This window comes from Azolla caroliniana, unplaced genomic scaffold (genome assembly GCF_043228905.1).
Source record: "Azolla caroliniana isolate FFs.n. ecotype wild unplaced genomic scaffold, voAzoCaro1.0.p SCAF_9, whole genome shotgun sequence".
In the NCBI taxonomy this organism is placed as follows: Eukaryota; Viridiplantae; Streptophyta; class Polypodiopsida; order Salviniales; family Salviniaceae; genus Azolla; species Azolla caroliniana.
In genome coordinates this window covers 4,849,392-4,862,711 of record NW_028230444.1, presented here as the reverse complement: position 1 = coordinate 4,862,711, position 13,320 = coordinate 4,849,392, and the positions used below count along the sequence as shown (strand labels likewise).

Sequence of the window (13,320 nt, the reverse complement as noted above, 5' to 3'; positions counted from 1 at the left end):
ATGAACACATAGACTAAATATATTCGAGCCCTACATGTGTATATAATAGCACATTGTCACTCACATAAACATATCCATTGTAGGTATGGCAAAAATGTTCAACGCATGTTGCTGTCGTGTTCAACGCCCACTAAAGTAAGCCCTCGTAGCTTCCAATTGATGAAGTTGCCAAAGGAGGTTCAAAGTTCTCCTCTAGTTCACCTATAAAAATTCAAAAGGCATCCCTTGCCTCAAGTTCTACATTTCGTTCCATTAGTGTTTCTACTTCATGACGAAATATTCCTCTAGAAAGGAAACCAAGAATGGTCACCTGCAATGTAACATGATATAGCCTCACAAAAACATGTAACAATAAAACCTCATTCCTCAACAAAAGACTTGAAACTAAGGAGACTCTAAAAATGAAGTACATATCGCATACACATAATATACTACCTTAAATGAAGTTATACTTATTACTCTAGCTACTCCCAATGTACCTACCAAAGGATATAATCCTTTATCACGAGGTATTACTCTTACCAAATTGTAGGATGATGTGATTTCAATATGTGCTTCAGTATTCAAATGAATGAAACCCAAAAGAATGTGAAAACAAAGGGAATAAAATGTTGTCTAGTCCCTGAATTTTTATTGGAAGATCATGTTGACAACCTCAAAAACTTACGCAAAAGAATCAATGTGCATTCAAAATTTGTTCATCAAGAACTATTCGAAGATCTGGTTGCCTCTCACACAACTTATCCAAAAGAATCTATTTAGGGCTTAAGGTTTAGGAATCCACATGAATCAAAAGAGTCAATTTAGGGCTTAAGGTTTAGGGGACCACATGAATCAATTCGTTACATGGACTCTACAGAAGAATCATTTGGTTACACATACATAGATGTCACTTCGGAATTTGAGAGTGTGGCTTTACATATTTCCCATCATTTTGGTGCACGTTGTCCTCGCCAAACCCTTTATGATTCACATTTGAAGCTAGATTATGTTTTGTGGACACATGATGATGGGCAACACCCCATATTCCTCGGGCAGGATTTGCTTTGGCTAAAAACCCTAAATCCTAAAGGAGAGTTTCGTGAAAACGTATCCCAATAGATGGGGGAATGTGGACATGGGCATGATCTCTTTGCCATATTACATGATACTGGAGATCTTAATGATATGTAATTAAAAGGCATTGTACATTAGCTTGGTGTATCAAACTCGACAATGTGATTGGTAGTTAGTCCAATAAGATTGAGAGAAAAGTAGAAAAGGGAAACAAACAAAACTAGTTAAGGGATGAAGAAACAGGAGCAAGAGGCCTTGCTCTCTCTATATTGTTGTTACATTACATTACAATGCATCATTTTAGCAATCACTCTTACAAAATGGGTTCGTTAGTACATGGTCTGTACTTTACATGTGTGAGTGTGAGTGGGGATCAAAACAATTCATCCACTCTTCACATTGAATGGGCTTTGTTTAAGAAACAATTTCATATGTTAGCTTAGATCAGAAAGAATTCATTGAATGTGCCTTTTTTGGCTCAAAAAAAATTGATTCAAGGAGATTAGGGTTTTAGATACATCTTTGATGTATTTGCATGTGCTCTCTGAGTGCATTATTCTCTTACTTGGACAGAATATGCTCTCTTCATTGCTGTTAACTAAGTCATTCTTTGTAAACCAAGGTTGCATCACGTGCTACAGTTAACTGTTCATGCATCTTACAAATACTTGGTAAGCCATGGAACTTCTTGGTCTTCTTTCAAAGCAAAAGAGACATCATCACTGCAAAAATTCAAGGAAAATACCAGATATGAGCACAACAATGGTTGGAAAAAACAAACTAGTGTAAAGGAATAAAACAATCTTACGTTGGGAAATTTAACTGCATCTTTTGAATGCGATGATGAGAACCTGGTTCACATAAAATTAGTCGACAAGCACCTAATACACACCTGTTTAATAATGCCAGATTGACATCTCTCAATCAGAAGTAGCCATTTATATATCACTGTGGTTCATTCTTCTTTTGCTAGTAATCACTATGTGTATCATTTATATGCATTACTTACCCCACAGAAAGCAAAGTATCCCAGTCAGTAGGGTTTTCGCTATTATTTCTACAAAGAAAGGAGAAAGTCGATGCCACCTGCAAAATATGTATGGGAGATGCAAACAAAACCATCAATATATATAAACTATCTATGCATATAGATACAAGGATAGTCAGATATTTTAGTGTTATCTTTTACCTTCTCAAATGTAGTCTCCACCATTCCAGTTTTGTGTTGTTCATACACCATAGAGACTAGGAATATTTTCGCTTGTTTAGAGCATCGTCCCATCATCTGCATCCAAATTAAGCACCTTATGAAGCTTTGTTACATGAAATGGACCTTTGTTTTCCATCAATAGAAACACAGCATCATTGAAGTACCTTAATGTGTGGAGCTTGGAACATTTCTTTTATTGCTTCTTCCACATCTTTCATTCCAACTAGATTGTCCATAACAGCAACACCCCTGACTGCAGTACACACTCGAAGAGTTCAATTAGCCACCACGTAACGCCTAAACAAGTGGCATCAAATAAAAGCACACATATACCCACCTTTATTTGGGTTATTTGAGCATCTTAACTCTGCAACCTCAACTGCTCGCCGACAAAGCTCTAATGCACGACGCGCATCGCCAGAGATGGCTGCAACCTGAAAAACATAAAAAACATATATAATGGAACAATAAACTGAGTATTGTATAGGCATAATTACAGAATAATAAGTTAGCTACATTGGATATGCATATGGTTTTTTCACCTTGCGTGATGCAAATTCAATAGCTTGCTTTTCAAAAGCATTTATTGCCTTGAGACGAGATGAAATGACAGTTTGCAGTTGTTCATGGGAGTATGGGCTGAAGGAGACCCGTTGTAGACCCATCCTGCTAGCAATTCGAGGAAGCAACCTTTCTGGTAGATCTATTGTGTTTGCAATACCTACAAATCCAGAAAGCAATAAAAGTCTCAATAAACATTAAAGAAAACTTTCATCGAAAAAAAACCCTGCATAATTTGCTTCTAACACTCACCAATGACAAAGAGCCGGGAGTGAGGACGAGTTGGCCAATCAAAGATATTATACAGGACCTGAATCAAAATTTTGAAAGCTTTAGCTATAGATATTTTGCCAAAGTGTGATATTAAATGAAATAATTTGGAATAAAATGTTACTTACCGATTGATTGCGAGTGACCAAGAGATCCAACTCATCTATAAAAAGAATGCAAGGTCTTGTATCAGCCCTCCTTGAAGGCTTTGGATTACAGAACCGCTCATCAAGCAACTGCAAAGCCTTCTTCCATCCAACATGATGGCCGGTAAGAGCTTCATATAGAACCTGCAAAGACATAAAGAGAAAGGTATATAGAATGGTTCTGTAGTCCATCTTATTTATCCATTTGTAGAGTACACACCGTGTAAAGATGTTCTGGCGAGGTCAGCCTTAATCCATTGATCTCAACAAACCTATATGGATTCATACTTTGCTCCTCATGTTTTCTTTTCAGCTTTTGCATTACCTCCATCACAGTAGCAGTCTAGAAAGAGAAGAAATTTTCAGTGTGAACATCTTTTTTTAGAGACAGTAATACAAAAAGTCAAATGATCTAGCTAACCTTGCCAGTGCCTGGAACTCCACTTATATATAAACAATGACCAAGGCTTTTATCACCGGCTAATACTGCATCAGTTACGAATGAAGATATCTCCTTCATCTCCCTACAAAAAATTACCATAAGTTAATTATTCAACTATTTTTTTGTAGATCTAACTACATCAAAAAATAACTCGCATTAAAAACCACGGCTGAAATTGGCACCTCTCTCTACATGGCAATGCTTCGGGAGTAGCAGTTAACCGCAAAGCAGCTCTTGCTCTTTCAAAGGTTGTCATAGGTTTTATCCTTGCATTCTGAGGGATTGACTTTGCACCTATCTTCAGGTTTCCACCTCGAGAATTCTGTTACAAAATAGAAGCAAAACAAATTAGTGCTACAATGCAGCACACCCTAAAACGCTGACCATATTCCCTACACCCTAAAATCTAATACATAAAAACCTATACAAAAGCAAAAAAAAAAGTCCAATCTCAGGTTTTGAAAGTGTACATATATACACACACATATGCATATAGATACATGTGTCTGTATCCTAAAGCCAAAAACATAAATCTTAAACCCCAAAAATGCAACATGAACAGATAACCAACCGCTGCCTTTGATGGTGTGCATGGCTTCAGTAGAGAGTCTCCCTGTATTCGGGAGTACAGTTTCTTTCTGCCTTGAACTAATGCATCATCTTCACTATCATCTGCATCTTCCTTGGCTTCATACACTTCATCTTCAAGATCATCAGATGATGTGTGACCATCCATCTCCATGTCTGATATGCGCCTGAAAGTCTCAAATTGGTTGTCATACTCATATTCACATAGGAAAACATCATCTCCGTCTCTGCCTGCATTCCGAAACTCATTGGGGCTCATCACAAAGCATTTTCTTAATATAGATTCAACCTGTTTGAAGCCATAAAGAGTCAGAAGTCAGTTGGCCATAGTTATTCCATACATATTGCAGAACCGGTTATCTAAAGATGGAGACAACTCAATCAATCCACTTTAGAGTGTCTTAAGCTATCACAAAAAGATCAAGCATGTTACAGAAAGTCATGCTCATCAGATTTATTACAGAGAATTCCTAGGTATGTATAACCACTTTCAACCCATAAAGACCGGCATAACAAGGATATAGTATGTCTCACAAACCTCGTTCTCATCTACTTGATTTCCGAGGAACAATTCTCTCCTAAGATTGTGAGGCTGGCGCCCGATAGATGTCTCTTCAGGGATAACATACCAGCGCCCTCGAAACCACAAAGACCCATCTACATCATTCTTCCATAGTCTGCAAAATTAAGTTTTAGGTTTAGATTGGTGGGAATGATAACCAAAATGCGAGTTGGAAGGGTGTTTAATTAATAGGAGAGCAAGGGAAGGTATCCATTACAGATTTGCACCAAATGGCATCATTCCAACACAGCATCATTCTTCCATGGTATGCAATGTGGATATGAGTATGCTCATTACATCATAGGAAAGAAATATACAGTCTTTTCATGAATCTAATGTCATAGTTCTTCATAATATACAGTATTGTAGCTGTCTGATGCATCGTTAACAGAAACCTTAGTGTATATATACAATTCACCTTTAAACAGAATATGTGTCAGATGGCATAATTCTTTCATTTACTTTTGAATTCAACCAGTAGGAAGCGTATAGCTTAGATATAATATATTGTTGCAACTTGCATCCAATAGCATTCGTTTAAATGGGTCTCTGTATTATGTGCTGTTGATCTTATAAGATCATTGATCCAATGATTGCATTATATATGTGTCAATCAGTAGTTTGCAATAAGACGATAAAGAGTATGAAATATCAAACGCCTAATTCTTCCAATGGAATTACAGCACGAGAAATACCGTTCAATTCGAGCTGCCCAAAGCTTGCTTGCCAATAGCAACTCACGGGCTGTCTTGGGTGCCTCCATATCTTTATGAATCCCACTTGTTTGCGGTAAATCGGCTTCTGCAGAAGGGTTCAATGCGGCCGCACATTTCGGACACAACCAATCGCCTTCCGGAACCTTCTTCAGCGGAGGATTGTTACATTTCAAATGAATACCTCGAGAACAATTATCGCACTCCACGAGCTTCCCTGCTTTTCCACAAATAAGGCAGCCCTCGACCTCTTCATCAATTTCCTCATCGGTCCTCCTCACATATACATCGTCCCCGACACTGAACTTCACCCTGTCTATAACCACATGATCAAGCCACTTCCTCTTCAGCCTTTTTGAGGGCGTCAAAATGGTAGCATTGGGCGAGCTAGGGTTCAATTTCTTCTCCGAACTCTTCCTCTTTGGAGTAGACGGAGCAAATTGTAGAGCTTTCACCACATTCTGTTGTTTCTTCACTGAATCCTGTGTTGGAACCACAGCTGGAGTCTTCTCTGCTAACCTTGGTGAAGCTCTCCTGATCAACGAAGGCTGACGAATCGGTGTTTGTGATGAGGCTACTTCTCCTTCATCAGAATGAGTTCCTCTGGTTTTTTGAGTCGCATCAGGTTCAAGATTTTCCTTTGAGATTTCTTTCTCTGATGATGATGAAGAAGAAGAAAGCGGCCCTGCATCAAACCCTAATTTCCTGGGTCGAAAACGAGTGGATTGATCACCAATCTCGGGTGTCTGTGGCGTGGACTTTCTAGATGATTTGTTGGGCGATGGTGTACAATCATCTGGAAATTTTTTAAACAAAGTCAATCAAACACGAAATTGGCGCAAATTAAGACAATCCGAGGGGATCAGATTAAAACAAAACGCAAATTTGTTCATTCTGAGGGAGACAAAACTCCATTAGCTCATTTCTTACCAGCTCAAAAGAGAGAAATGTTTTGTTTTTGTACAATCAATCAAGATGCAAATCTCTCTATTCAAAACAATTCAGAAGCAAAATGAACTAATTTAACGCAATTCCAGATGCGATTTCATATTCCATAATGAGTAAAGCAACAATTCGATCATTTCAGAAGAACCCACAAGCAGTTACATCTCTATATCTGTTCCATACAGATAGAATTGCAGACAGCACCAAAGAAAAGTAAAAAAATTAGATCTTTCTTTCTTTCTCACATTGACTACGCCAATGTTTCGAGGAGAAACAGAAGTTACCTGCAGAAGAATCAGGTCCTCTTTGGCGTTTCTTGGCAGAGCTCTGAGGACACGGAAGAGCTTCTCTGCAAGGAGTGTTGCTCAGTGGGGGTTTCCTGCACGAGATCTCCATCGCTGTCAAAAGCAGAGGAGAATGGAGGGAATAATAAAACCCCTGAGAGGATAAAGATTTAGAGTGTTCTGGAGAGAGCTGGAGGGAGAGACACAGAGAGAGAGAGAGAGAGAGAGAGAGAGAGAGAGAGAGAGAGATCAGATAAGGGCGATGGGAGCTTAGACAAACAGAAGAAGAAGAAGAAGAAGAAGAAGAAGAAGAAGAAGAAGGATCATCAATTCACCATAGCCTTAATAAGATATATACCCAACAACATATACACTCTTCTTCTTCCTCCTTCTCCTCCTCCTCTCTTCCTCTGTGTCTGAGTGGGTAGAGAGAGAAAGAGTGAGCTGAGTATGTATGTGAGAGTGTGAATCTGAGTCTGTGCTTAGGGTTTCCTAGGCTTATTTAGGGTTAGTGGAGGGGTAACGGCACTCTCTGAGTGAGAGACTCTGCTAGAGAGAGAGAGTAGAGAGAGAGTAGAGAGAGAGAGAGAGATTTGTTAGGTTTTAATGGCGGGAAAATGTGGTTGAATGGCGGGAAAGAAAGAAAGAGACGACAGAAAACCAGAATCAGATACATACATACATACATACATACATACATACATATCATGTATGTACATAAAATGGATGTATGTTATGTTATGTTGGGTTATGTCCATAGTAATGACAAATGTCCGGTTTCACACTGGTGCCAAGGAGGGGGACCTACTGCTTTTGGGCGCCCGCCCATCTCTTTTGGACACCCATCCCCCCCCCCCCCCAATCTGTAGAAGAGCCCTCTCGAACCATTCTTCCTTACCTTCTTCGCCTTCTCTTCGCCCGTCGTGTTCTCGAACCATTCGTCTTTTTTTTACCCCCCCCCCCCCCCCCATTGAATAATGGGACACGACATCGAACGTGAAGGCCGACTAGAAACCGTATTGCCCGGACGGAAACCGCGGCTCGTAAGATGTGCCTGGTTTACGTGAATTGAGAAACCCTAGTTTGTGAGCATCGAGATATAATACATACATTAGTAACGAGGGAATTAACAAGGCATTATGCTTCTCCTTCTCAAGGTTTTGCATCCATGCTTTGTGCTTCTTGAGTTTGTGTCCATGAATCTGTTGCATTAGTTGAAACTCAATTGCTTGTCGATGCAAAGAGCTACAAAACATGTATGTCATATGCTTTAAGCCCACTCCCACGCATCCAAATAAAATGTCCGAAAACATATGCATATATATCATTTATATTAAAGCATAAGCACCAAGCGGTAGCATCTCAACGTACATCCTCACACACGCACCAACATGCAATGCCTCATCAATATGTGCGAAGGGATAAAATCATTTTCTTTATGCTTTAAACCTATAGCCTATAGGTATAAATTTTCTACCTTTTTCTTTCTCATCTCTTAGGTTACAAGTTACAACCCCGGTCCCCAACAATACACCTAGCCACACACAATTTAGCTACACCACGATAGGGCATTCAATGAACGAGTCATGAACATGTGGCAAGGATATGGAGAATCAAGGAGATGTGTCTACCATAATCCCGATGTTCGAGATGGTGCTACGAGAACAAAGGGCTATGATAGAGATTAGGGTGGGTTGTAACGAGATCGTCAAGTGGGACAACAAACCACGATGTCGCAGAAATTTGTGCTTGTGGGACTAGTAAGGTTTTGAACCAAGTAGAGAGGTTTGAAAGACCACACTCGGTTGTTTTACTTTTGGTAGTTGTGGGAGCACTCAAATTTGTGCCTATTAGACCACGTACAAGAATGATTTTACCTTCTTTAATGTGTGTTCCCATGCCCAACAAGGTGGCGTGTTCCGAATTATAGTTGTGTTGTGTGTTTGTGTGTGCAATTATTCTTGAATTTGTATGTGTGTTATTTTATTTAAGTACGTGTGCATGCGTCTTATGCACAAACATGCACATGGAATAACTTGCATTGATCTACAATTGTTAATGATCATATGTATGATACATATACTAATGAGGGGGGTTGTGTGTGTTGCGTTGTCCACGTGCGCGCGCGCGCGCGTGTGTTTGTGTGAACGTGTATGGATGTAGAATTGACTTTGCTACAAATTGTGTTTTCATATTAATGCACACTTGTATGTTTGGTTTCATGAGTGAGTGTGCGTGTGTGTGTCTTTTGTGCATGTGTGTTATATTTTGGCTATTTGGGAAAAGGAATTTTAGGATATATGAGGGTTTTAAAGTATGGGGGAAAGGTGGATTAGGAGTACAAATTTAGTGGCAGGTAGACAAGGTGTTCATGTTTTTATTTTAAACATATGAGGATATTTTGGGCACATAATGTTCTCCTCTATGTTTGCGTGTGTATGGGTACGTTTGTGTATAGATAAACGCAAAGGGGAGGAGTGGAATAGCATGAACCTTAGGCTCAACATTGAGCCTAGGTTTGGGTAGATAAGTGACGAGGTATAACATCAACCTCCTCACCCTAATGTACATGATAGTGCATGGAAAAAGGGTGCCGTGTATCGTGCAACAACTCCTCTTGTCATATAGCTACCCAACATGTTTGCGGTGCAGCTTTGCATGATGGTCAATGGTAGACCATGTTATCGCCTCTTCTCTAAGGAACAATGTGTGTTCCTCCTAGTGGGTTGGTTCACATAATAACTCTCATTGTCCCCCAGGAATGCTCGACCTCGGAACTACTACCGTTGGTCGAACCCGAATCGGGAAGCGTTGTTGTCTAGGCTTTCGATTCTTGAAGAGAGGGCTTGTTGAGTGCGGATTGTTGCACATTTTCTTCTTGTTCGGCATGTCAGGACTCTGTTCGAGTGGGTGGGCCCCATGGCACGCCGTTATGGTGACGAGGTCTTCCTCCTTTGCGTGTTCGTTGTGTACTCATAGCTTGAACCAAGCGTGCCATATCTGATAAGCCTTAATATGTTGTTCTAAGATATTTATTATAGCTAAATACTAGATTTGAATGAGTTACTTAACTACTATAATGAGGCAATTATATATTGTGCTCTACCAATTAAGCTAATGTTAAGCAATATTTTTACTCTTTACAATTGCATCATTCTCTAGAATTAATAGTTTATCTAGTTGGTTAGGTAGGGCCACATAAATTATGTTGGTTCTAAGGTATTCATTACATCCAACTTAAAAGAAAAATATCCCTAAAAGCTATATAATGAGCAAGAGATCTCATTGTTGTGTTTGCTCATTTTGGGATTTGAACTCACAATTACAATGACAAATTGATTAATGAATCATCATTTTTTCTCCTCACAATCTACTTTAATTCCTTTGATAAGGACAAGTGCATGCTCAAAAGAAAATGATATGACACATGTTAAAAAGATAGAATAATATTCTTTATCCAACAATAGAGTTCCTGACCATCATTGTAGGGTTTGCTTATTTTAGGATTCAAACTCCCAATCTATAATGACAAATAGAACACCATCATGGATTAGGGAATAGGATGGCACTTGGGAGGCCTGCTACAACCAAAGCCATGCCATCGTCGATTGTAGACTTGTCATACCAAATATATGGGATCTATAATCACTCTCCTCCAACAATCTACTTTATTTTATAGTAACTAGTTCATGCTTAAAGAAAATGAAGCGGTGCATGTTGAAAACAAAGGATACCAGTTTTATCTTACAAGAGAGCATATCTAAATCCCATGGATGAAGTGCCCTTGTTCAATGACACTTGATCTTCGTGTCAAGTTCAACGTGAAAGAACTTAAGTTCTCTTATGTTCGTCCTTCATATGCCCACTTTGGGGAGTCTTGGAGGACTTGGAAATCGACATAATGTTGTATCCATACCCAAGAACAATGATGACGCAGACGCAGATGCGCATGTCCACATGTTCCTCACAACGTGGCAAGCTAACCACGTTTCCCAACGCTTAGCCGCGGTTGATGTGGATGCATAAAAAATCGTGGAGTTCGGCTTGTCACTCGATGGACAAGCAACAAACTGGCACTCCCAACATGAGTTGGGAGAGTTTCCATCATTTCAAGAGCTTCAGGACAGATTTATCTGACTCTTCCATAAGCAAATCCCCAAATGGGAACTCATCAGCCAGTTCTACGCCATCTCCCAAGAACCCCAAGAATCGGTTCTATAGTTTATCATTAGGTTTTAGAACCTACGATGGTAGTTGGCCCGACAAATCCCAACAGAAGAACTCATGTATACATTCCTCATAGCGCTCCAGGAGCCACTTTAGACGACCTTGGTGTTGCTAGACTTTTCTCAAAACTCGATCAAGCATGTCATCGATCGCATCTTAACCATGGACAATGTCCAAACAAACAATACTCTCTTGATGGCCTCACTACAACGCGCCTTGCTGAAAGCAGAAGAGCTCCGTTTTCAGTAGGCCGTGCAATGCACAACATGTTTGAATACGGGTCATTCGACGGTTGCGTGCACGATGAGGTCGCACTGTCCAATCTATCACTCCCCTGCGCATACCCTTGATCAATGCGAATACAACCTACTGAACAGAGCAATGGCTCCAATGCGCCAAATCGAGCCACCCAATGATTGAATGCAGAATGAGGATCGATTCCGCCAACCGGTTGCTTTCGAGATTCCAAACGACCCCGTTACAAGGACAACTTCTGGCCAACAGAGGATAGATACGGTGATGCCAACTACGACTATGACCAAGACCAATACGAGGAGGAGTATGCGCCTCGGTACCCATGCGAGCCATGAGCCGAGAGGAGGCCAACCAACAACAATCGTTTTGTGAATAATAGGCATTACAGCAATACCGACGCAAACAAGACCAACGACGTAGAGAGGACACTCGACTGGCACTCGTTGATGTCAGCCTAACGAGGATCAAAGGGACGATCGACACTCCAGGTAGACACCACCTTACGATCCTCGACCACGAAATGAACCTGCCTTGCAACCACCACCACCCCAAGCAGATCATGGGAGAGTCTAACCAAGTGGCCCTTGTCATATGTTTCCATTGCCACAAACCGGGGCACTACACCACTCCATGCCCGGACAATGATTGAGGGAAGGCACTGACGGTCAACAAAATCACAACAAAGGTTCAACAGGTCACTACTCACATCAAGGCTCAACAATCGAAATGGGACATTCAAGACAAGATCCACCAAGCAGCTAAAGTTTGGATTGCTAAAGCCCAACAACGCAAATGTTGAATGAATGCAAACAAAAATGCGCGATATCACAATCATCAACCCCCAGGCCTCCCCCTTTGGGAACCACTTGGGGAAGACCCGATTTGGCAGGCTTTAACTAGCTACCAAATATCGATGCCACTAAGTAAGCTACTACATCTCCTTTCTCAATTCAAAGAGACTTGTGGCGACCATGACAAGAGACAAGGAACGACAGAGAGTGCCTCTTCACCATGCCAAATCAAGGGAGGACCAGCAATGATGGATGCACAAAGCTTGACCGTAAAGCTTCTTGTCAAAGGACAGGAAGTATGCGACTATATAATCGATGGTGGCTCCGGAGTGAACGTAATCAATGTTCTTACATGCGTTCGACTTGGGATTACTCAATGGGAAGCCTGCCCATTTTGGCTAAGGATGGCAGACACTTGCTCCGTGAGACCCCTTTGTCTAATTCAACGCCTAGAATTTGTAGTCGGTGGTCATGTTGCAACTAGAAGCCCCATGCACTTACTCGATTATGCCCGAACGACTGCGGCTAAGAACAACCAACATTAAGCCGAATTGACAACGCAATATCATAACATTCCACCAAGGAAAGACCAAGATTCGCGTCCCCACCTAAGAGCGAACAACAACCACCAAGGAAACCACCGCACTGTACGCCAAGGGGGTACATATGCTGAATAGGTTGACAGATGACGAAGTCGAACGATACCTAGACGACAACCCGAAGATCATACCGCAGTACGAAATCGATGTTGTTGAAGCAGTGAGCCCGTATGTGTCCGAGAGGGACACCGAGGCAGAGAACACCTTACGGGAATCAGACCCAGAATCCGTGGACGAATTATGACATGCCCAATAAGCCCTCGAGCGGGAAATGGTGATCTCCTAGTGTGTGCAAGCCTCAACCTTGGAAGAAATCGATTTGGGGACAATTGAGGATCCTTGGACGATTAAAATCACTAAGGAGCTTGCGCCGACCGAGAAATCGGCGATGGTGGATCTATTAAGAGAGTATAAAGATGTGTTCGCCTGGTCATACAGTGAGATGCAAGGCCTAGATCCTCGGTATTACCAACATCAAATTCATCTGAATAAAGATGCCAAACCGGTTCAGTCGAGGCAAGACCACATGAACCCCAACTACGCGGCGAGGGTGAAGGAGGAAATTGACAAGATTCTGCGGGTCAATTGTCATCGTGTCAAAGAAGAATAGAGAAATTCGGGTTTGCATCGACTACTAGAAACTCAATGCTGCCACCATCATCAATGATTTT

At 41.0% G+C, this 13,320-nt stretch overlaps 1 protein-coding gene and 1 non-coding gene across 2 annotated transcripts; both read right to left on the bottom strand.

Annotated features, from left to right (window-relative positions):
* Positions 1 to 1,258: 1,258 nt before the first annotated feature.
* LOC147859980 (origin of replication complex subunit 1B-like) lies at positions 1,259 to 6,987 on the bottom strand. The gene is made up of 16 exons (XM_087324963.1): positions 6,778 to 6,987; positions 5,531 to 6,344; positions 4,812 to 4,950; positions 4,257 to 4,562; positions 3,868 to 4,007; positions 3,665 to 3,767; positions 3,464 to 3,586; positions 3,226 to 3,387; positions 3,080 to 3,137; positions 2,809 to 2,987; positions 2,604 to 2,700; positions 2,431 to 2,519; positions 2,246 to 2,341; positions 2,066 to 2,142; positions 1,865 to 1,948; positions 1,259 to 1,778 (listed from the first exon to the last, which is right to left on the bottom strand). The coding sequence occupies exons 1-16, from the start codon at positions 6,887 to 6,889 to the stop codon at positions 1,715 to 1,717; spliced, it is 2,643 nt and encodes an 880-aa protein (XP_087181089.1). The 5' UTR covers positions 6,890 to 6,987; the 3' UTR covers positions 1,259 to 1,714.
* LOC147859981 (small nucleolar RNA snoR28) lies at positions 4,425 to 4,499 on the bottom strand. Its single transcript, XR_015530299.1, has one exon. It is a non-coding gene; the product is annotated as a small nucleolar RNA snoR28 (small nucleolar RNA).
* Positions 6,988 to 13,320: the final 6,333 nt, after the last annotated feature.

Bases quoted from the DNA above. Each gene is read 5' to 3' on its own strand.
- LOC147859980 (XM_087324963.1), bottom strand. From the start codon at position 6,889: ATGGAGATCTCGTGCAGGAAACCCCCACTGAGCAACACTCCTTGCAGA. The intron at 6,345-6,777 runs GTAACTTCTGTT...AAAAATTTCCAG, and splicing joins AGGACCTGATTCTTCTGCAG to ATGATTGTACACCATCGCCC. The intron at 2,342-2,430 runs GTACTTCAATGA...ATTTGGATGCAG, and splicing joins TCCAAGCTCCACACATTAAG to ATGATGGGACGATGCTCTAA.